The sequence below is a fragment of the Pleurodeles waltl genome, chromosome 3_2 (genome assembly GCF_031143425.1).
Source record: "Pleurodeles waltl isolate 20211129_DDA chromosome 3_2, aPleWal1.hap1.20221129, whole genome shotgun sequence".
NCBI lineage: Eukaryota > Metazoa > Chordata > Amphibia > Caudata > Salamandridae > Pleurodeles > Pleurodeles waltl.
This window is the reverse complement of record NC_090441.1, coordinates 87,848,750-87,874,192: the sequence shown is the minus strand read 5'-3', so window position 1 is coordinate 87,874,192 and position 25,443 is coordinate 87,848,750. Positions and strand designations below refer to the sequence as shown.

Sequence of the window (25,443 nt, the reverse complement as noted above, 5' to 3'; positions counted from 1 at the left end):
GCATTATTTTTAATGAAAAAAACTAGGTCAGTGGGCAGTGCACCTTTAGATAAAGAATGTTTTCTTTCTAAATAGGTAGGATTCCTGAATACTTGCTGTCCCCAATTTCTTACTGTTCTGACTAACATTCAGTTGGATTTTTATTGCATATCGTAGCATTTAGTTTGTTGATGTAGGACTAGTCTCTCTCACTTGTCTTAAAGGCCTTTGGACCTGATTTAGAATTTGGCAGACTACTGCTCTGTCACAAACATGATGGATATCACATCTGCCATATTGCAAGTATGTTAGGATATTTTTCACATTTCTAATGGAGTACCTGTCCACCAGACTGTAAATCTGGCCCTTTCTTTGTTCTGGATTGTTCTCCACCAACTTGCTTAGCTTTTATGTTTTAAGATTAAATCTTTTAATTGATTTTATGAGTGACTCATTCACCTAAAATGAAGGCAGACAAAGGAATCAAAACGTTACAAGCATGTTATCATCTGATAATGCCCTTCCACCTTATCAGCGCAAGTGTTCAAGCATGTTATTTTTCATGAGTTATGAAGACACAACCTCGGTTGCCAGCTGGCAAGTGATGTCTTTGTGTAGGCCTGTGTTCTGCCCCAGTCAGTACTGGTGAAAGGGATTATATCCAGCACTTTGAAGGACCTAAGGTACGCAAGCTCCATAAATTCTGAAGCTGGTGAAAGGGAGCATATTCATCATGTTGAAGTACCTAAGGCACTTAAGCGCCATAAATTATGAAGCTGTGTATTTCAGGAATGGCACCCACAGCTTGATGAATCCGTCTTCTCTCTGCACCACTTGCTTCTAAGATCTTCTACGTTACCAATATCCCATTGCCTGTGTTGTCATTCCCTAACGTTAGGTGGTGGTCTTTCATCCATAAGGCAATCTGTCTGGGACTTTCTGTTAACATGCTAGTGTAATAGCCCTATGGTAGATCGACAGGGCCATTTACTGTTTTTTAATGTAATTGTTAATTTGCTTTTAACAGTATAAAGTGTTTTAAAGGTATTTTGTATTGTTGCCTTTTGTATCCATGTTTTTTAAAATGCAAGATGTTCTTGGCTAGTTAAGACATGGAATTTAAGTTTTAGGTTTATACTAATTCATTTTTCAATTACTGCTTTCAGGAAAGTCTTTGTTTTTTTATGCCTCAGCACTTTCCCTTGCCTCTCTGGAGGACACGGTCTAGTCCTCTGAGCCATGTGTTACGGTCCTAACACCATGAAATGTTGCCCAATCAGTTCTGATGTGGCTACTCTACATATATCAAGCTTTCAGGCCAGCGTATTGCCTTTGCTATCTCACATTAATATTCAGACAGACGTTTTGGGCACTGTGCACATTTCAAACCCACATCATAAGGAAGATTTTGTGTTCCCACCAAACTCTGATATTTAGCCCATCACAGTAGGTCACTTACCAAAGGAGTTTTAAAAAATAAGTCAACGCGGTAAGAGAAAATCATAAATCATCTGTGTCAGCTTTCTTGATCAATCTTTCATCACTGGGGAATACCTCAGATATTCCTTCTATTCAGAGACCAGATCCAGAGGGAATGGGCTTTGCCTGAGCTGATCAAAGATGTTTCTCTGTACTTTTCCACTGATTTAATAGGTGACCCTCAGTCTGAAAATGTTCAAGATTTGAATTATTTTAGTTCCAGAATATCCATGCCAGTCACTTCTCATACACCAGCTTCACCTATGAGAGCAACCATCGTGTGGATTTCTGTGCAGACTGGACAGAATGCAGGGTAAAATGTGCACTACAATAAAATCACTGGGCTTGATAGTCTGGATCCGAAATTCCACTATTATGGGTATTTAAAACTGTTATCAGAGTACATGAATATTTTCAAAGAAGCCAAATTGTCTCCCAGCATAACATCATTCACATTAGAGTGGAAAAGGTTTTACATCTGCTTCTCAGCAAAGTATTTTGAGCCTGTGAAAAGCCAGGCAGAAATAGTATTACCCAGCATCCTAGAATTGGCTACACCTGACTTGCAACTCTCTGTAATAAAGTTTGACTTGGCAACTGTCTCTTCCGAAATGACAAGTCTTTCCCATACTTCCTTATTGACTATCCCAGTGATATGAAACCCTTTAGCGGCTCTTAAGAGAGTTGTTCCTTGGTTACACAAAAACACCTTCTCCCTCTTGGGAGTTCATGCGTCCTTCTTTTAAGCCAATGCTCAAATAAGGTTACAGCACTGTTGTGGAGGGTTTCTTTCCTTGTTGCTGTCACATTTGTATGCAACGTTAGTAAGATCCAAACCCTGTGTTCTAATTATACTCCATTGAATAAAGGTTGTTTTAATAACCCGTCCAAATTTCTCTTTCTCACATGCCGTTAAATTTGCATGTAAATCAAAGTGCATCATTTCCTAGGTTTTTTCAAATCTGTTCTCTGCAACAAAAATGGCCCTTAAGGTCCTGAGTTAAAAGGGGTTTGTTTTTTATTTAGATACAGCAAAGCAGCCTAGGACGTACAAATATTCGTTGTAAATTGTGGTCCCATCCATACATGAATGGTGACATCCATGCTGAATAGAATCCTGTATAGTAATTGAAAGGCAAACAAATCCCTCACAGAAAACCTTAGGGTGCATTCTGTCACATAAAGAACAGCCTTGCAACCATTCATAGAAAATAGCCCTAATGCTGAAATTGGCAGAGCAGCTACCGGAAGATTTGTTGATAGTTTTACAAGACACAGCTGCCTAGGGTTGGACCCCAGAACAGATTGCAGAACCTGTATATTTAGATGCAATTTATCTTCTTGCTGTCCACCTTTTTTCACGCTTTGGTTTTTCTTTCCTGATCAAGTTTTCATAAATGTCAATGAGAATTCCATGGTAAAGTAAGCTACTTGTAATTTTACTTCTCCATTATTGTAATTGTGATCGAGTTAATGAATAATCTATCCCTTTGGGACACCAAGTGGTTACTTGTTTCTTAAGATTCAAATGCATATTTAATGACAGAGGCTAGTGTTCAGGAAGCTTACTTGCAGAAGTAAGAACTGCCTGTCAAGTCCAAAAATAGTGTTTTTGATTCATCCTATTCTGCCATTTTCTTTCATGCTTTTGTTTAACAGAAAGAAGCTTTACCCTGGTGTATGTGGCATCAAATGCTTTTTTTAAGGTTTACTTGGCTACACTTTAAAATAAAAGAACACAAGGCTTTAGATAGGCATTCTTATGTTTAAAAGTGTTCTGTTACTCTGCAGACGTCCAGATCTGTTCTTAAATTCCTTAGAGATTGGTATGATGGAGAAGTGGTCTTACATTGCTTTAACTCTCTTTTTCCTGCCGACTTGAAGTGATTTAATCGACTCTACATGAAAATAGGTTCCCAAACTGATACACAAAGTGATTTTCATCCTAGAAAGACTGTGAATATTTAGTGCAGGCAGGGCCGGCTTTATGGCGGTGCGATCGGTGCAGCAGCACCGGGTGCTGACCTGAATTAGGGGGCGCTGACCTCAGGGGGGGGCGCTGTGTTTAGCAATAACTTAGAAACTTGCAATTTAAAAGCACCTGCTGAAAAGTTCCTTTTGCTTCCAGCCTTCAGGAAGCAATTTTAATGTCAAGATACCTCTTGTGATTAATATTCCTGCTAGGAAGAAAGGAGTTTTGTCTGGGGGCAGCTTTGACTCGCCATAAAGTAGTGTAGAGGGTTAATATGCCTGCTGTAAAGAAGAAAACTATATTTTATGTGAATAGCTGAGTGTAAAGCCAGCCTTTACAAGCACTTTAAAACGAATGTATAGTAAAGGGGGGCTATGAAGAGATGAGGAGCACATTTGCCTGATGGTAGTGAGGGAATCCTTGGAGGTGATCATGGGGGAGGAGCAGTGCCAAAAAAGTCTGTTGCACAGGGCGCACGAGCAATAAAGCCAGCCCTGAGTGCAGGGATTTTGTCTCACAGTTTCCACTCTAATTTTTGACACTGGAGAGGAGTATTGTAATTCATCGCTTTTCCTTTCTTCGTATGCTGATGTTAAGTGTATCATGAAACAGCAGCTGAAAAGGTGTGTTTGTGTTCCCTTCATTGTGGCTAGCAGTAGTTGTTTACAGTTGATGTGGAAGAGTAGTAAGATTATTCCTCAGCTTCATTACCTTTTGTTACATTTTAGGGGAGTCAAAGCAGAAACAGCATATTTCAGCTATCAGCATGTGCTCCACTGAAACAGGGTTCAATCAGGAAAATGAAACTAAACCAGCAAGCAAACCATTCTGATGAAGGTGAGTTTCTAACTGGTTAGTCTTGTGTAGAAAAAGTGCTTTGCATGATGTGATGATGTGTGTATTCACTTAACCAAGAATAATAAATCAACTTCAGGGTGGTTCTTTAAGTCCCCTAATGCAAGTATGACTGTCTGTATATCAAATATAATTTTCCTGTCTTGCTTTATTTGTGCAGCTCGAGATGATTTAAAAGATTTGACTTCTGAAGACTTGAAAAGAGTAACTTTAGAAGTGATGAAAGAGTCCGATTTGGAATTGTCAAATACAGCGATCCTGGAAGGGGTGAGGAGTTCTAAAAAGTCTCTTCAACATGATTCTCTGCGCCTTTTTGTGGCACTGTTTGACTATGACCCAGTAACAATGTCACCCAACCTTGATGCTGCATTTGAGGAACTACCATTCAAGGAAGGGCAGATAATAAAGGTGAGCAGAAAAGTTATGTGCCTTTAGCATAGTACTATTAATGCTGCATGGATTGCCATTGTAATGTTTATTTTAATCACAGTTAAACAACTTTGAATTTTATTTGACTCAGTACCCAGTCTAGGAAAATCACTGTTCCACACCTTAGGTGCTTCATAAATGTTAGGCTATTCCTCGGCACACTTTGTTATTTACAGATATCTTTGACAATCTGGGATTTGTAAATCCAGGTATACAAATATAAGCCTACATTTCCCAAAAAAGTGTGTATTGTAGTGTTTTGTTTTTCAATAATAATAGAATATCTAAAACATCATTGCAACACAACCTCTAATTATGGTGCCTAAGGAAATCCTGATAGCAAAGCTTGAAAACTCTCTTCTTCTTACCTACATTTTAGGTACGTGCGGCTGGGCGAGGACGTACTATAGGTATCTTTTTATGATGTACCTCTTAATGACTCTGTAAATACAGAGGACATCTTCGCTCCCCAGACCGGATTGCAGGTATCCTTTTATCCCCTTGGTAAGGGTAAACTAGCACTGAGACAAGGTAGGAATCACTCCGATCCTTTCAGTGCATGACTTTTACTATCTGTTAATCTAGGTTCTTAGGGGTCCACAGCCTTGATGAATGTCTCCAACCTGTACAAGTGACTTAAACTAGGGCAGAAACATGCTGGCAAAAAGACAATGGTCTGAGTCATTCCACTGTCCTCCCATCGCTTAATAGGTGCACCAGAGGCTACCATTATTAAAGGTGAACACCTGGTTACCTCTAGGTACGTTTAGTTTTATCTGGATCTCCTGCTTTGTCCAGGAAAATACCTAGCAAGTACCTCCATCGGTCTACTAGGAGGTCAAGTTCGCTTTGATGGTATTGTCCTACCAGGGTGGGGAGAGGCTGCCTATAATGAGGCATGTCACATTATGTGAATGAGGCTTCCTCTTCCAAAAAGATTGGCCTCTCTTCTTGCTACCCCCTTCCACACCAGAATCTTGGTAATTAAGGAACCAGTGATTTGTACATATAACACTGATATAAAAAGCACTACATAGCCACCATACCTTTTTGTGTTTTTGGTAGAAAAGCTTGAAAAACCTCTATCGATCCTTTAAAGAGGCAGAAGACTCTGTATCCTAACATTTCTTGCATGTCAGTTTCTCCAGAAGCTTTCTTCTGTTTTCTTTGGCATGTTTGAAAAAGATCCTAGAGCACTGTTAGGTTTTTGTCAATTTTTTTGATAGGATTTATGTCTGAAGCTGGATTTTGTTCCTGACTTTACCTGGTAGATCTCCTTCCTTGGAACATACCAATCCCTTTTTATCTGTATTTGTCTCTTGTTTGCTTTTACAGAAGTATGCCTTCACTTTTTGTGTCTGTCCTTAACATTTCAGTTAAAGGTAAAAACAGCAAATGACCCCCTTTCTGTGTTCTTGGTCTGTTCTACACTCCTCACATCCTGTGAAGGACTGTGACCTCAGGACGCCAAGACTCTAAAACACTTAAGAAGGCAATAGATCAAGTTGGACGACCTAAAGTGCATGAGAGAGATAAGACTTCCAGGGAAGATGCTCCTTCCACCGTGACCATCCCCTTGAGCCTCCTAAGAATGTCCATAAAGAGAGATCTCAGGAAGGCATAAGGAGCATCAATATATACATTATTATTTCCAACTCTCCTGGTTTATGTCTAGGTTCCCCTCACCCCAAGGACAGGTACGGTCTCCATCTTAACTTAGAACAAGACATGTCATTGTTGCGGCATACATCGATATTGAGACACAGGCTTGCGTTAGCCCATTCAATGTTGCATCATTTATCTTCGTGCAGGTCATCAATTATGGTTTTGGGGGCCAGATGAACAAAGAGTTTTTGCATTTGAAAACCCTCTAATTCAGTAAGATACAACGTTTGATACCACAAAACCCCTTTGTATGTGTACCAAGTCCATTTCATGATACAGAAAAATGTTTCTGAATAGCAAAATGGATTTAGAAAGCATTGCTAAGTCGTAGCTTGAAAGGTGCATGTTAAGGGTGTTCCCGCAAAAATAAAAGGTAGGTTGTGTGAACAATGAACAGTCAGAGAGATAACTCATTAGCAGGTCCAGAGAGCATAAATGTAAGCGTATATAACCTGAGCTTTAGCAGTAAACATCAATCCCAGAGCCGTGACTCATTTTCAGCACAAACAGTTAAACATGTTGAAAGGGGATAAAGTGTTACATTAGCATTTTATTTTGAGCTGATGTTATTAGATTACAAGGGTTAACAGAGTAGTAGTCTTATCTATCAACTCTGGTAGTTTCTTGGCACTATATTTCATGAATCTGTTCACAGTATCTTCATCTTGTGCCCATTGTACAGCTCAGTCTGCTGTTTTGTTTTTTCAGATGCCTGGTTGAGTTTCTAGTGCAATGTGATAGCTTGCTTTGCTATCAATAAATCCAAGTCAATAAATATACTTACCATTTTATCTGTTTTAAGTCATGATCTTAACCCTTATAGAGAGTTTTTCACACAGAAGAAGGTTGATGTCAAGGAGTGTGTCAATGTTGAGGCAGAGAGATCTCTCGACGTTGAGGCGTAGGAGGAGGTCGATTTCAAAGAGTGTATCGACATCGAGGACATCACAACATGAGGGAGAAAGGAAGCAGAAATGCACTTCTACATCTCCTGACTGAATATTCCAAAGTCAGCTCTCCTTCGTCAATATTGTTATCAGATCATCCTACTCCTCCGCCACCATCGCCTCCTTCTCCACCTCCTCCACATTCACAGCCTCCACTTCCGGCACCTCTTCCACTGACGCCAATTCCTCCTGTGGAGGCCCTTCTTCCAAGGCCTAGAGTTTCTCCATGCAGTTCACATTCAAGAACGCCTCATCATTCACACCATTCCTGAAGCCAAAGATCCTGACATTCTTCACCCCGTCTGTCTTCAAGGTGCTCTTGTCATCACCATCATTCTTCTAGATCAAGATCATGCACAAGATCTAAACATCATTCTCATGATTCGACTTCCACAGGAAGATATTCACCAACACTATCAGACTTGCCACAACTACAAATCTCTGGTGAATGACATCACCACTTTCCTAGTAATCCTGGTGAAAGGGACTGCGAAGCTCAACATACCAAATGTCCGTCCCAACACCTTCCACGTTGTTTATACTTGAGCTATCAGCCTCTGTCAAAGCCTCTCCTTCCATTGGTACCAGGCCTCTTAGAACCAGCAACGGAACTATTCTTCATTCCAGCTTCATCCTGCTCCATCCAGGCTACAGAAAAAATAGACCTCCTAAGCAGGATCCTCTCTTTTCTCTGCTCTGACCCACTTCGAGATTCTGTGGTCATTTTGGCAGCCAAGAAACATAATTCTACTACTCCTTTATCTTCTGTACCACCTAACAAAGAAAGCAAGAAGCTGGACAAGTGGGCCGCAAGGTATGCAGTACAGCTGCAACCTCTATGAAGGCAGTAAGTGCAGCTTCTCTTCTGAGAAGACACAATAGGGACTTATGGGACTCCACATAGAAGTTTGCAGAGGATCTTTCTAGAAAGAAATGTGAGAATTTCCTGTAAGTCGTCAATGAGCGGATGATGGTCTCAAATCAGATCAGTGCCGCAGCTGATTCCTCTTTGCTATCTGCACATGATTACTGTCAAGGAGTGGCATTGCACAAGCACTCCTGCCTTCGACTCATGGCCCCACAAACATGAGCCACGACAAAGATCCTGAATCTGCCAATCTCAGGATCCACACTTTTTGTCAGCCACTTAGATGATGAAAGGGCTCGAATAAAATCAGATATGGAAACCCTCAAGGCAGCTGGCCTGGTAAGGCAAAAAGAACTAAGAAGTCCAACCAGTGGCGTTTTTACTCCCAGAGGGTTCAAACCCCTCACTGGTATCAAGGTCGCCGGCAATCCCAACAGCAGAGGCCTCACCAGCAACAGCTGTGAAAACAACCTAGAGAGAGAAACACCAACAGCCTGCTCAACGGGGAAAATTCACAGCAGGCTCAAAACCATTTATCTTTTCTTTCCTGTCTTCCGTTACCCACTCCAGGAAGGAGAAGCATTTCACATTTTCTGGCAGAGTGGCAAAACATCACAAAAGACGCCTGGGTCTTCCACCGAATATCAATCAATCAATCAATCAATCAATCATAGTATTTATAAAGCGCGCTATGTACCCAAAGCCACCCAAACAACATCTGCAGATGCCGTGATCGGAAGTCAACATGCTTCTCCAGAAGCAGCCAGTGGAGACCGTTTCTCTATAGCAACAGGGAAAAGGCATTTACTCTTGATACTTTCTGGTAAAGAAGAAAGGGCCTAAAAACGAGTTCAGACCCATTCTCGACTTGAAATTGGCCAACAAGTGGATTCTGTAAGAGATAATTCGAAGGCTGGCACTGTATCCAATCTATCCCCATTTACACCAGGGAGATTGGCTCTGCTCCATAGACCTTAAAGATGCGTACTTCCATATACCAATAGCCAAGACGCATCGCAAGTTCTTAAGGGTTGGGGTGAGTCAAGACCATTATCAATACAAAGTTCTTCCACTTGGCCTCACGTCAGCGCCCAAAACATTCGCAAAGTACATGGCGGTGGTAGCTGCCCACCTAAGGAAACATCGAGCCTTCATCTACCCCCACCTAGACGATTGGCTCATCAAGGCGTCAAATTCTCAGGAAACCTGTCTTCATTTCCAGTGGACAAGTATTCCCCCTCACACATTAGGGCTCCATGTCAACCATGCCAAGTCAATGTCCTCTCCTGTTCAGACGCTGCATTATTCGGGGGCCTCCATCAACACCAGTCAAGCAAGTGTGTGTCCTTCAGAGGAGAGACAGTTATCAATCCATTGGAAGAGTCACTCTCTCATGAAAGCCTGTCATCCCAGGGTGAGAGCAGTGTCATCTCTCCTCGGATCAATGTTTCATGCTTATTCCTAATTCTGAATGCCCATCTCCATATGCATCCTCTACAGGAATATCTTGAGGATCAATGGGACCAACTCACCGGCAATTGGGTTGACAGGATCACACTCTCCCCCCATGCAACAGAGTCTCTGAAATTATGGTGCTCTCCAAAGAATCTGCTTCAAGGGATGCCTTTTCATCAGGCTGTTCCCTCTTAGACCATGGTAACAGACACCTCGTTACTAGGATGAGGCACGCACATGGATCACCTTCAAATCGAAGGGACGTGGTCTCAGAAAGAAACGACGTAACACATCAGTCTCCTCGAACTCTGCACAGTTCATCTGGCACTGAAAGCTTTCCTTCTGTCATTCACAACTTGATTCCTGCTTGTTCATATGGACAACACAGCAACCGTGTACTACCTCAACAAGCAGGGGAGAACGAGGTCCAGACCTCCATCCCACAAGGCTCAAACTATCTGGAAGTGGTTCATAGCCAGAAAACTGAGGATCACAGCAACTCATCTCCCTGGTGTCCAAATTGTGAAAGCAGACTCCCTAAGCAAAGTCTGGCAGGAAAATCATTGAGTCCTTCATGACGACGTTGTGCAATACATCTTCAAGCTGTGGGGCGCTCCGCACATCGATTTGATCGCAACTGCACAAAACAAAAAGTGCTCCAGCTATGCCTCAAGGTTCTTCCAGTCAGGGGCACTGGGGAATACCCTATGGATAGACTGGTCCGGCAAATTCCTTTACACCTTTCCTCTGATCCCCCTGATCCTGTGAATGCTTGACGAGCTGTCCTATTCGAGAACCAGAATAATCTTGATTGCTCCGGAGTGGCCATGTCAGTGGTCGTTCACGGACCTTCTTCACTGTTTCGAGTGTCCACATCTCAAGCTGCCATGCATACTGGATCTTCTAACATTCACAGGCCAGATGGTTCCCTCCAATCTCTTCTCCCTGAACTTGTCAGTATGGCTACTGAGCTAGTTTAGTCTGGACACTTGAACCTGCCGCAAGACTGTATGGACATCCTCAAGGAGGCTAAACAGCTGTCAACTCATTCAGCCTACTCTTTCAAATGGAAGAGATTTTGCATTTGGTGTTCTATCAAGAACATGGACTCAACAGCCTGCCAGGAAGATTTCATTCTTTCTTACTTACTCGATTTGGCAAAATCTGTCTTACAATTGTTTTCCATAAAGGTTCAATTAGCAGCTCTTAGTGCTTACAGAAAATGTCCTTCACAAACCTCTTTTTTCAAAATCACAGTCATAATATTCTTCTTAGCTGGGTTAAATAAGGTTTTTCCTTCCATCTGGCATCCGTCTCCTTCTTGGCAGCTCAATATAGTACTCCCATACTTCATTTAGGATCCTTTTGAGCCCATTCACAAATAATCCTTTAGGAGGCCGGCTCAGTTTGTGGTGTACACCTATAGTGTGGCACCCACAGGAGTCCAGGCAACCCTTAGTGATAAAGTTTTGGTGTTTAGATAACCAAAGCTCTCTAGGGGTAGCTGTGGAGAGCAGCTCAGGCTTATCAAGGAGGAGTGTGAAGCACCTACAATACCACAGTAGTTAGTCAGTGATTGTCACACAAGAAAGAACCACACCAAGTGTTACAAAAATAAAGTATTCTTTATTATATCACTAAGACTATTCTAACATTGGTATATTTCCCTTTGGAGATATCTACACACCAAATATATACTTGGGATCAAACAGGAATAGCATAGAAATACATGGGGCCCTATGCGGGGGCCAAACCATATACTAAGAAAGAATGGAGGTGCCTAACCAGGGTAAGTGTGTGGGAATCCCATGGGCTGGGGGAGTTAGAAATTACCAGAGGTAATTACCAGAAATCCCACAGGTGCCCAGGTGCATAGTTGTTATCGAGCCGTAGGCTAAGACAGGACCTTCGCAGTTGGATTTTTATGGATTCAGGACCCTTCCCAGTTGACCCCAAGGAAACCAGTTGGCACAAAGAAGGTTGGATAGTAACCCCACCCATGGATAACCAAAAGAGTGGAGTATGTACACCAGGAAGCCCAGATGCATAGGGGTGAAGTGACGTCAGTAACCTTTGTTGGAGTCAATGGAAGCCTTGATTGTCCAGCTGCTGTTGGCACCCGTGGACCAGGTCAGTGTGACCCAAGGGTAGATTCTGGATGTGAAGAACCTGAAAAAGAAGGGGCAGTGTCCAGACCACTCTGAGATGTTGAGGCGGTGCAGGTAGGCAATACCCTCCCTCTTGGAGGTGAAGTTCCTGCAGGATGGTGAAGGAGGAAATCCAGCTGCGGATTCCAGGGGATGCTGGAGATCAATGGAGTCACCCAAGAGCTGTCCTGTGTCGGTCACCGGATTGCAAAAGGATGAGTGGCTCGCAGGACCACCAACAAGCTGTGGCAAATGCAAATAGGTGTTGCAAGGAAGACTGTAGGTTTTTGAGCACCAACATAGTCCTAGTGACTCGACCATTGGAGGGGAGTCAGGGCATGCTTTCAGCAGGAAAGAAGGGCAGCCGGAGTCCCCACGAGTGACCCACTGACAGCAGGCACAGGGAGTCACAGGGAGGCCTCGGCAGCACAACAAAACAGGAGTCCTACGTTGCAAAAGCTGCAGAGTGAAAGCTGAACTTGGAATTTCCGAGTGCTGGATGCTGGGGCTTATTGGAGCCTGACGATCTCCTGGAGGAAGAGTCAACAAGCCTTGGCAAGAGCAAGTTGCGGTGCACAGGAGTGTTCCGTTCCAGTGGTTGCAGCAATGGCACACCATCTCCCAAGTTGGTCAGAAGACAAGTTGGACCCGGAGAGGACCACAGACCCACCAACTGTGTTGCAGAGCCTTTCGATGTCCGTGGGACAGCAGGACCCAGCAGCTGGTCAATGTCGTCTGGAGGGGACTGTGGATGCAGACGAGGGACTTCTTCACTCCTAGGGAGATTCCTTCTTGGATGCATACAGAGCCCTTGTGACCCTGGAGGATGCGCATCCACAGATGTTGCAGAAATGTGGCAGGAGCTGGGGAAACAATGTTGCAGTGGTAGCCCTCCCAACTGGATACAGTTTTGTTTCAGTTCCTAAGAAAGACCAGCAGCGGTTCCGAAGGCCAGGAGCAGGAGAGTCTTGCAGAGAGTTCCCTTGTAGAGTCTTGCTCGACGAATCTGAGGACTCACCCTCGGGGAAGCCCTTAAGTAAACTTAAATGGGGGTTGGTCACTGTCTGCAGTGACCCACCTATCAGAGTGGGTCAGGGAAGTCATCTACCTGGCCTAAACAGTCAGATGCTCCCAGGGGCCTCTGCCTACCTTGTTTCCAAGATGGCAGAATTAACTGGCCACCTGGCAGAGCTCTGTGCTCCTCCCTAGAGGTGGTCACTCCCCTGTCCTTTGTGTGGTTCCGCATCAGAGCGGGAACCGGGCGTTCCTGCACTGGTGCAAACCAGTTTAAAAGGAAAAGAGGGCCCCAAATGTGCCCTTCAAAGCAGTCTTGTGGCGCTGAGAGGCCACCCCACCCCAGGCCAGAGACACCTAGTTCTAAAGGAGAGGATATCACACCTCCCTCCTACAGGAAATCCTTTTGTTCTACCTTCCCCTGCTTGAGTTAGGCTCAGCAGCAGGGAGGCACAACAGTGTCTGGGGTCTGCAGCAGCGTGGGCTGGCAGGCAGACCGCCAAGGCTGTACAGGCAGATCTAGGGGTCCTCTAAGGAACCCCCAGAGTACATGGTATCTTGCAACTTACACTGGAATCAGTGTAGTTGCACAATTCCAACATGTTTGACACCAAACATGCCTGGGGTCAGAGAAACATTATGTAGTTGGCTACTCGTGTTGACAGTGTCCACTACATACCTTAAAATGGCTTCTCCACTCTTACAAAGCCCAGGGAATGGAGTCTGAGGTTTGTAGGGGGGTACCTCTGCACATACTCAGGACCATGCACCCTGCCATTAGGCTGAAGGGCATACCAGAGGGGTGACTTAAAGTGTCCAAGTGCAGCTCCTGCGTTATAAGACAAGCCTTGTATCTAAAGTGAAAGGTTCTTGCACCGTTTCATGCAGGCTGCAAAGGCCGGCCTGCAGACACAGTTTGCCTGGGCTCCGATGGGTGCCATGATACATGCTGCAGTCCATGGGAGACCCCTGTTGTACCAGTACCATACACTAGGGCCTTACATGGGTGCACCAGTATGCCAATTATGGGGTGGTAAAGTTAACCAACAACCAGATTTAGAGGAGAGAGCACTAACACTGTGGTCCTGATTAGTAGAATCCCCAGAATCCCAGTGTACCTCAGTCTAAACACACTGAGACCAGGCAAAAAGTGGGGGTAACCATGTCAGAAAGATGCTACTTTCCTACGATCCTTACAACTTTTCTTCTGGAAAGCGGTTTTCCTCATCACATCAGCACGTAGGGTTAGCGAAATCCAGGCGTTATATGTTCATGAATCTTGCACCGTCTTCCATTTCAATAAAGTAGTGATAAGGAATCATTCAGAATTAATTCCAAAATTGATTTCTGATTTTCATGTCACTCAGACAATTACCTTACCAACCTTCTTTCAGCATCCTTCAACATCAGCTGAAAGGACGCTCCATTCCCTTGATGTGAGGCGAGTCTTAAAGTTTTATCTAGACAAAACACAAGACAACGCGGATTGGACCAATTGTTTATTAATTACGGTCTGGTCTGCACAGCCTAGCTACATCCAAATAATCCATCACCCAATGGATAGTGTCCTGCATCTTTTTATGCTACCAGAAAGCCAACAAGATTGTAGGAATGTTCAGTGTTCTTTCTAGTAATGTAAGATAAAGAATGTGGGACAAGTGATAATTCTGTGGGGGTCGGTTGGATGAGCTGTCAGCTAGCTTGAGGTCGCTAATAAAGGAGGCAGAAAAACTACTCTTTGTGTGGAAATTACTACACATTTTGGTGACAAGAGTCCGTGCAGGGGATGGACCCATTTATCTGGGGCCTCCACCCCTGGGGAAACCTGATATGGTAAAGCAGAGCAACACTAAGCTGTAATTAATACTTAGGTGGTCATTACAACATTGGCGGTAAAAGCCGCTTACTGCTGTGCAGAAGACCGCCAACACACTGCCACGGTCGCGGGATTCCGCCACAGCTATTATGACCCACATCTCGAAATCCGACAAAATCCAGACACCCACACAAGTCCGCCACACCAAAGGTCAGTGATAAAGTGGCGAAAACAAAACCTCGACCGTCACGCCAACAGAAATACGCCCATGCTATCACGACCCACGAATCCAAGCGGCGGTCTTTCAGTCGTGGTATTCCATTGGCGGTACACACCGCCGTGCTCAAAATACACACACACATACAAAACACCACCACATTGGACAATTTGAAAGAAACACACCTGATACATATACACACACCACTCCCACACACCCATTACAATATAAAACACCCACCCACATCACTCACAAACCCCTACTACCAAAAAAATTCCGAAGAAGGCCAGAGACAGACACCACCATCCACAAACTAGCAGCCACAGGCACTCAACACCATCACCCACACAACTTCCACGCACAAAACACCACACACCACTACATATCACCACACTTATCACCACACACCCCACCCCACACATCACCTACACCACCCCATGGCACGGCAAAGACACCCCAGGTTCTCGGAGGAGGAGCTCAGGGTCATGGTGGAGAAAATCGTCCGGGTAGAGCCACAGCTATTTGGAGCACAGGTACAGCACACCTCCATAGCTAGGAAGATGGAGCTATGGCGAAGAATAGTCAACAGGGTCAACGGAGTGGGACAGCACCCAAGAAATAGGGACGACATCAGGAAGAGGTGGAACGACCTACGGGGAAGGTGCGTTCCGTGGTCTCCAGACACCACCTGGCGGTACAGCGGGCTGGCGGCGGACCCCCACCTCCTCCCCCACAACTAACAACATGGGAGGAGCAGGTCTTGCCGATTCTGCATCCGGAGGGCCTCGCACGAGTCGGTGGAGGAATGGACTCTGGTAAGTCAAACCTTTAACTATCATATCCCCCACCCTACCTGCATGCTATCACAGACCCCCACCCTCGCCCCCTCCCCTATCACTCCAGCTCCTCACAAATGTACTATTAACACAAACCAGACATCCCAACACCAAGCCCTGCATGACACAACAAAGCATGGACACCCATCACTAATGCATGCCCACTGCACATACCCATAACACCCCCCTCAACCATCATCACACAAGCCCACACACAGGAATGCTAGCACTGGGGTACACGGTCACCCACCCATTGAACACCATGACACACACAGATGCAATAATCATGCTTTTACACCCCTGCAGGACCACTACCCAACTTCACCAGACAGGAGGGTCCAGACATCTCCACCCCACCCACAGAAGAGGCCCACAGTGATGACAGCAGCTCTGTCCAACTGGATCCAGATGACCAGCCCGGACCATCGTGGGCCTCGGGACAGTCGGTTCCCCACACACAGGCACAGCCCACCACAGACCTTCCACCCTCTGGTAACACCAGCACAGCACCCACCCAGCGGGCCCATACCTCCGTCCCCAGGACACGTCAATCAGCTGTGTGTCCACCACTACAGGGAACCCAGGATAACTCACTACCCCAACAAAAACCGGGACCTGGGGGCAGTGGCAGTGGGCACACGGTCCAGGGGACAGACACACAGGAACACAGGGGAACTGGGAGGGCTGCCGTGCGACAGGGGGCGGACAGGCCAAGGGAACCCACTCTCCACGAGGCCCTCTCCTCCATCATGGGAGCATTCCACCACTCCCAGGAGACAATGGCAACAGTCCTGGCCAAGTTTCAGGAGACCCAGCGCATGCAGGAGGAACAGTATTTGGGGTTCAGGGAGGAACTCAGAACCATCAGCTCCACCCTGGGCACCATCGTAGGGGTGCTGAAGGAAATACTTAACACCAGGAGGGACACTGTGGCACTCCAAGGGGCCCCTGACACTAGCATGGACGATGAACTGCCCACCACCTCCGCCGGCGCTAGTGGACAGGAGGCACCACCACAGGACCACCACACAAGCACCCCACCCCCTGCAGACGTAGAACCACCCCGCAAGCGGTCCCTGAGATCCAGGAACAAGACAGAGCACGATGCCAAGACCCCCGCCAAGAAATGAGAACACCCTGATTGTCAAACCAGTGTCCCACTTTGTAACCCTGTCCATATTGGAACTGCCCCAGCTCCACTTCCTATGCCCATATGGGCAATGCAGCTGTGAGACTAATAAACTGGACTCTGCCATGGACATTCCTCCACCATCACCCCTCAACATTTTACAACCCCCTCCAATATTGAGCACTTCAATAAACACCCTTGAAGCACAAAACAATCTGGAGTCAGTCTGTGATTTCGATAATGTGTATTAGCAATGACAGTGACAAAATGCTTTTTCAAATGTAATGTCAACATACCTATGTCACACATCACAAGTCCACAAGTAATCTAAGCAGATGACACACGTTGCAAACCACACCTGTGAAACCGTAAGGGAAATGTACTACTCAGTGACCATATACTGGTTGAAATCGACAGACAGGATAGAGGTAGAAGTGTTAAAGTACTTGTAGTAGGCAGGAATGTTTTCTCACCTGTGTGTCACTGGAAATATTGCTGGATAACTGAGTCCCTGTTGTCAATGTCTTCTTCCTCTGCTTCCTCCTCATCACTGTCCACAGGCTCCACAGCTGCCATAACACCGCCATCTGGACCATCCTCCTGCAGAAAGGGCACCTGTCGTCGCAAAGCCAAGTTGTGAAGCATACAGCAGGCCACGATGATCTGGCACACCTTCTTTGGTGAGTAGAATAGGGAACCACCTGTCATATGGAGGCACCTGAACCTGGCCTTCAGGAGTCCGAAGGTGCGTTCGATCACCCTCCTAGTCCGCCCATGTGCCTTATTGTAGCGTTCCTCTGCCCTGGTCCTGGGATTCCTCACTGGGGTCAGTAGCCATGACAGGTTGGAGTAACCAGAGTCCCCTAATAGCCACACCCGGTGCCTCTGGAGTTGACACATCACATAAGGGATAATGCTATTCCGCAGGATGTAGGCGTCATGCACTGAGCCAGGGAACATGGCATTTACCTGGGAGATGTACTGGTCTGCCAAACATACCATCTGTACATTCATGGAATGATAACTCTTCCGGTTCCTGTACACCTGTTCACTCCTGTGGGGTGGACCAGAGCTACATGGGTCCCATCAATGGCACCTATGATGTTGGGGATATGTCCAAGGGCATAGAAGTCACCTTTCACTGTATGCAAGTCCTCCACCTGAGGGAAAACAATATAGCTCCGCATGTGTTTCAGAAAGGCAGACAACACTCTGGACAACACGTTGGAAAACATAGGCTGGGACATCCCTGATGCCATGGCCACTGTTTGAAATGACCCACTTGCCAGGAAATGGAGCACTGATAGCACCTGCACTTGAGGGGGGATTCCTGTGGGATGGCGGATTGCTGACATCAGGTCAGGCTCCAACTGGGTACACAGTTCCTGGATTGTGGCACGGTCAAACCTGTAGGTGATGATCAAACTTCTTTCCTTCATTGTCGACAGGTCCACCAGCGGTTGGTACACCGGAGGATTCCGCCATCTCCTCACATGTCCCAACGGACAGTGCCTATGAAGGACAACAGCGACCACAGAGTCAAACAACTCAGAGGTATGTACCCACAGTCTACACAGAACCCCATTCATACACAAAATGTGGCCTGTATTTGTGTTGTAAGACAAGGCCTAGGTATGTGTGACGCAGTTGGTAATTAGGCCATGTGGGCCCCTGAAATGGCGGCTGCCTGACCTCTAAACTGGGACAATGGGATGTGAGGTAACTGCGCTGGCTCGCAGCGCAATGCTGCATTGGTTAACATTGGACCCTATGGGTCCCAGGAGCCAATGACGATGTACGCCGGCGGTGATGATACGCACCGCCGCGGACGTGACCGCCATTTTCTATCACTTCAATCACTCGATACCTGATCTTCGACAGGAGAGGACCTACACTGCAAGTGCTGCTGTGACCTCGGTCTGGAAGAGACAATGGCTTGTGCGTCTGGGGAAAGGGCCCCTGCCTTCACTGCAGAGGAGTTGGAGAAGCTCAACAGGGTCCTCCCCCAGTACACGCTACTCTACGGTCCTCCAGACCAACAGGTAAGTACACAGGGAGCATGTTGTATGGGCTATGCCTGTGTGGAGAGGGCTGGTTGTAAGAATGAAGGGGGCACAGTTCTGCGTGCATGAAGGACTGTGAATGCATGTGCCACATGGCAAGGGTAGGGATGTGGGCCACTCACTTAGACGGTGCAGTTGGTAATGACTTCTCTTCTTCCCCTGTACATGTCATGTAGGTCAGCGCCCACCAGAAGAAAGATATTTGGTGTGCCATCGCCAAGGACGTCCGGACCCTGGGGGTCCACCACAAACGGAGCACCCACTGCCCGAAAAGATGGGAGGACATTCGCCGCTGGAGCAAGAAGATGGCGGAGGCTCAGCTGGGGATGGCCTCCCAACGTGGGGGGGGGTGCCCGTCGAACCATGACCCCCCTGACGTTCTGGATCCTGGCGGTGGCCTACCCTGAGTTGGATGGGTGCTTGAGGGCACCACAGCAGACACAAGGGGGTGAGTACAACATCATTCAGCGGACTTTGCGCGCAGTGAAGGTGTCTGGGTGGGGGAGGAGGGCTGTGGGTTTTCCCTAGGCCAGGGCGAGTTCCATAGGCTAGGCCCCTCCGTAATGCAGGCCATGTGGCACCCCACCCCACCTCTGTAGAGTGCCAAGTACAGGTATTAATGCCCCAGTGTCATCTATGTGTGCAGATGTCGTCCATAGCCATGCAGGCCATGTCCCAGGAATTGCATCTGTAGAGCCCAACAGCGCGACGTAGTGCAGGGGGCTGCTGTGTCTATATTGTCCGCCAACGGTAGCAGTAAGCCTTGCACTCAACCTGTCTTTCTTCTGTCTTCATCCCTCTTTTTGTGGTCTCCCTGTTCTTGTGTGCATTAGCATCATCAGGCGGAGGTACAGTGGCACCGGAGCACGAGGGAGCTGTATCCCACATGGCCATACAGGGCCACACCACGGCCTCAGAATACACCAGTGGGACGGCGAGGGGAGCACCACGGCAGTCACAGGATCTGCAACCAGCGACACGGACTCATCCTCCGATGGGAGCTCCCTTGTGGTGGTGGCAAAATCTGTGCCCCCAACTTCTACAGGTACAGCCGCCACCCCCCCTACCAGCACTGCCCTCCCAGCAGCCCCTCAGCCTTCGCCCCGTGCCCTCTCACCCAGGAGGGTGGGCATCACCTTCGCCCCAGGCACCTCAGCCCCTGCCCCTGTCACCTCTGCTGCCCTGAGTGAGGAGGCCATTGACCTCCTCAGGTCCCTCACTGTTGGGCAGTCTACCATTTTGAATGCCATCCAGGGTGTAGAAAGGGAATTGCAACACACAAATGCATTCCTGGAGGGCATTCATCGAACCCTGCAAACTCTGGCATCAGCACTGATAGCAGCCATTGTCCCTGTGTCTAGCCTTCCCCTCTCCAACTTCCTCCACCCAGACCCAATCCCCTGTACCCCAGCCTGTCCCAAGCACACCATCAGACCAGCCTGCACACACCTCATTACACAAGGGAAGCTCAGGCAAACATAAGCACCACACATCCCACAGGCACTCACGCAAGCATCACACACATACAGAAACACCAACATCCACTGCCTCCACTGTGTACCCCTCCTCCTCGTCTCCATCCTCCCTCCCGGTCTCGTCTACACTCACACCTGCATGCACTTCCACTACAGCCACTATGTCCCGCACCAGCACACCCACCACCACACCCCGCTCACGTGCAGTCACCACCCCCACTACCATTTCCACGTCCCCTGTGTCCTCTCCCAGTGTGTCTGTGACGCCCCCTCCGAAGATACACAAACGCAGGCACACACCCACCCAACAGCCATCCACCTCACGACAGCCTCCAGCCCATGCACCTGCACCCAAATCCATAAAACTTACACCTCCTACAACCACCACCTCTTCCTCCACTCCCAAACCCCCTCCAGCTACCCGTCCCAGTGTCTCCAAAAAACATTTCCTGTCCAGCCTTAACCTATTCTCCCCCCCCCCCAACTCATAGGTCCCGTACTAGCACCTCAGCCAAAAAATCTCTGGGACCAGTGGTGCCTGTTGTTACAGGTATGTGGAGTGCACCGGCCACCAGGCCAGCCAGTGTGGCACGGGGCCACAGCACAGCCAGTCACCCCCCCCCCCCTGTGAAGCACCAGAAGTTGGAGAGTGCCCGGCGGGAGAGGGGGAAGACTCCAGCCAGCAAAGCCAATCACAAGTGTCCTGGGAGGAGTGTCGACTCAGCTGTGACTCCTCCCAAGGTGGGGAAGGGGCAGAAGAAATCTCCAAAGTCTGGGAGGAGCAGCACGGCGGAGAAGACCGCCATCATCCCCGCTGCCCAGGAGGCCACCACCAGCCCCAGAGTCACTGACCAGGAGGCCACCACCAGCCCCAGAGTCACTGCCCAGGAGGCCACCACCAGAGTCACTGCCCAGGAGGCCTCCGCCAGAGTTACTGCCCAGGAGGTCACCGCCAGCCCCAGAGTCACTGACCAGGAGGCCACCGCCAGCCCCCGAGTCACTGCCCAGAAGGCCACCGCCAGCCCCAGAGTCACTGACCAGGAGGCCACTGCCAAAATCACTGCCCAGGAGGCCACTGCCAGCCACAGCCCAGCTGGCCAGGAGGGCCCCGCAAGCCACAGCCCAGCTTCCCCATGAAGGATCGCCAGCCACAGCCCTGCTGGGCAATGAAGGACCGCCTTGCCAAGGACCGCTGAACAGGGCAAAGACCGCCATAGAATGCACTGTTGAACAGGTCTGAAACTGGCAACTCAGGCACCGCTGAACAGGCCAAGGACCGCTGAACAGGGCAAAGACCGCCATGGAATCCACAGCTGAACAGGTCTGACACTGGCAACTCAAGCACCGCTGAACAGGCAGAGGCCGCTGAACAGGGCAAAGACCGCCATGGAATGCACCGCTGAACAGGTCTGACACTGGCAAATCAAGCACCGCTGAACAGGCCAAGGACCGCTGAACAGGGCAAAGACCCCCATGGAATACACAGCTGAACAGGTCTGACACTGGCAACTCAAGCACCGCTGAACAGGCCAAGGACTGCTGAACAGGGCAAAGACCGCCATGGAATGCACCGCTAGCCCATTTGCGGCAGGGGCAGTGACGCAACTGGGACCGTCACGGGGTGTGTGCTGCACTCTGGGCACCAGTCCCCCTCCAGAACCAGTGGAGAACAGCATCCACTCCGTCTGTCCTTAGCAGGATGAGGCACTCTGGGCACCAGTCCCCCTCCAGAACCAGTGGAGAACAGCATCCACTCCGTCTGTCCTTGGCAGGATGAAGCACTCTGGGCACCAGTCCCCCTCCAGAACCAGTGGAGAAAGGCATCCACTTGAGAGACTGTGGCTTTGCACTCCCCAGGATTGAACAGTGGGCAACCCACCCACTGTAGAGACTTGAGAGACTGTGGCTTTGCACTCCCCAGTATTGAACAGTGGGCAAACCACCCACTGGAGAGACTTGAGAGACTGTGGCTTTGCACTCCCCAGGATTGAACAGTGGGCAACCCACCCACTGTAGAGACTTGAGAGACTGTGGCTTTGCACTCCCCAGGATACATCAATGGGCATGGAGCCCCCTTGTGGATCTGGCATGGTGCACTCATCCGGCTGAGGTGCCCCCCCTTCCTTTCCCCCTGAGGTGCCTGTTGTTTTTCTATCTGATGCCCCTGCAGTGTTCTCTCCGTTTTGATCGGGTATTGAGTGTGGGCCTCGCCCATGCATTTTGGGCCCACTGGTCCACGGACTAGGAATGGTGCAATACCTGCACTACTAATCGTGGTGTATATTTTGTTTATTGTGTATATATATATATATATATATTTGCTTCCTGTATTTTGATATATTACAATGGTTCAACTCATTTCCTTTTGTCTTTGCATTCTTCCGGGGGGGGTTTTACTGTAATGTATAGATATGCATTGGTGTGTGTGTTGTAGTGGGTGAGGGTCGGGGTGGGGGTTGGGATGTTGGTTGTGTGTGTCCCTGTGTTTTTGCCTCCCCCCTCCCCTATGTCGTAGGTGCAGTACTCACCGTGGTCCTTGTAGGAGGCTGGACTGGCTTGTAGTGAGTACCAAGGGGTACTTGCACCTTGCACCAGGCCCAGTTATCCCTTATTAGTGTATAGGGTGTCTAGCAGCTTAGGCTGATAGATAATGGTAGCTTAGCAGAGCAGCTTAGGCTGAACTAGGAGACGTGTGAAGCTACTACAGTACCACTTAGTGTCATATGCACAATATCATAAGAAAACACAATACACAGTTATACTAAAAATAAAGGTACTTTATTTTTATGACAATATGCCAAAGTATCTTAGAGTGTACCCTCAGTGAGAGGATAGGAAATATACACAAGATATATATACACAATAGCAAAAACATGCAGTATAGTCTTAGAAAACAGTGCAAACAATGTATAGTTACAATAGGATGTAATGGGGAAACATAGGGATAGGGGCAACACAAACCATATACTCCAGAAGTGGAATGCGAACCACGAATGGACCCCAAACCTATGTGACCTTGTAGAGGGTCGCTGGGACTATTAGAAAATAGTGAGAGTTAGCAAAATAACCCACCCCAAGACCCTGAAAAGTGAGTGCAAAGTGCACCAAAGTTCCCCTAAGGACAAAATAGTCGTGTTAGAGGGAGAATGCAAGGAAAACACAAATCAGCAATGCAACAACGATGGATTCCTGTCTGAAGGTACCTGTGGAACAAGGGGACCAAGTCCAAAAGTCACAAGCAGCTCGGAGATGGGCAGATGCCCAAGAAATGCCAGCGGTTGGTGCAAAGAAGCTCTTACTAGGCTGAAGAACTGTGAATACTGCAGGAACGACAAGGGCTAGAGACTTCCCCTTTGGAGGATGGATCCCCCACGCCTTGGAGAGTCGTGCAGAAGTGTTTTCCCGCCGGATGGACGCCAACAAGCCTTGCTACACGCAAATCGTGCGTTTGGCGTTTTTTTGGACGCTGCTGGGGCCCAGGAGGGACCAGGAGGTCGCAAATTGGACCTGCAGAGAGAGGGGACGTCGAGCAAGACAAAGAGCCCTCACTGAAGCAGGTAGCACCCGGAGAAGTGCCAGAAACAGGCACTACGAGGATGCGTGAAACGGTGCTCGCCGAAGTTGCACAAAGGAGTCCCACGTCGCCGGAGACCAACTTAGAAAGTCGTGCAATGCAGGTTAGAGTGCCGTGGACCCAGGCTTGGCTGTGCACGAAGGATTTCCGCCGGAAGTGCACAGGGGCCGGAGAAGCTTGCAAAGTCGCGGTTCCCAGCAATGCAGCCCAGCGAGGTGAGGCAAGGACTTACCTCCACCAAACTTGGGCTGAAGAGTCACTGGACTGTGGGGGTCACTTGGACGGTGTCGCTGGATTCGAGGGACCTCGCTCGTCGTGCTGAGAGGAGACCCAAGGGACCGGAGATGCAGCTTTTTGGTGCCTGCGGTTGCAGGGGGAAGATTCCGTCGACCCACGGGAGATTTCTTCGGAGCTTCTGGTGCAGAGAGGAGGCAGACTACCCCCACAGCATGCACAAGCAGGAAAACAGTCGAGAAGGCGGCAGGATCAGCGTTACAGAGTTGCAGTAGTCGTCTTTGCTACTATGTTGCAGGTTTGCAGGCTTCCAGCGCGGTCAGCGGTCGATTCCTTATCAGAAGGTGAAGAGGGAGATGCAGAGGAACTCGGCTGAGCTCATGCATTCGTTATCTAAAGTTTCCCCAGAGACAGAGACCCTAAATAGCCAGAAAAGAGGGGTTGGCTACCTAGGAGAGAGGAAAGGCTACTAACACCTGAAGGAGCCTATCACAAGGAGTCTCTGACGTCACCTGGTGGCACTGGCCACTCAGAGCAGTCCAGTGTGCCAGCAGCACCTCTGTTTCCAAGATGGCAGAGGTCTGGAGCACACTGGAGGAGCTCTGGACACCTCCCAGGGGAGGTGCAGGTCAGGGGAGTGGTCACTCCCCTTTCCTTTGTCCAGTTTCGCGCCAGAGCAGGGGCTAAGGGGTCCCTGAACCGGTGTAGACTGGCTTATGCAGAATTGGGCACCTCTGTGCCCAACAAAGCATTTCCAGAGGCTGGGGGAGGCTACTCCTCCCCTGCCTTCACACCATTTTCCAAAGGGAGAGGGTGTCACACCCTCTCTCAGAGGAAGTTCTTTGTTCTGCCATCCTGGGCCAGGCCTGGCTGGACCCCAGGAGGGCAGATGCCTGTCTGAGGGGTTGGCAGCAGCAGCAGCTGCAGTGAAACCCCAGGAAGGGCAGTCTGGCAGTCCCAGGGTCTGTGCTACAGACCACTGGGATCATGGAATTGTACCAACAATGCCAGGATGGCATAGAGGGGGCAATTCCATGATCATAGACATGTTACATGGCCATATTCGGAGTTACAATGGTGAAGCTACATATAGGTAGTGACCTATATGTAGTGCACGCGTGTAATGGTGTCCCCGCACTCACAAAGTTCAGTGAATTGGCTCTGAACAATGTGGGGGCACCTTGGCTAGTGCCAGGGTGCCCTCACACTAAGTAACTTTGCACCTAACCTTTACCAGGTAAAGGTTAGATATATAGGTGACTTATAAGTTACTTAAGTGCAGTGTAAAA

The 25,443-nt window shown here is 48.3% G+C and overlaps 1 protein-coding gene across 1 annotated transcript in view; it reads left to right on the top strand.

The window, feature by feature from the left end:
• The window catches only part of TSPOAP1 (TSPO associated protein 1), a 2,439,191-nt gene that overhangs the window by 1,896,703 nt on the left and 517,045 nt on the right, over positions 1-25,443 (top strand). Inside the window, exons 23-24 of the mRNA XM_069226865.1 lie at positions 4,159-4,267; positions 4,446-4,693. Coding sequence (XP_069082966.1) covers positions 4,159-4,267; positions 4,446-4,693 — 357 coding nt within the window. The remainder of the gene's footprint in view (positions 1-4,158; positions 4,268-4,445; positions 4,694-25,443) is intronic.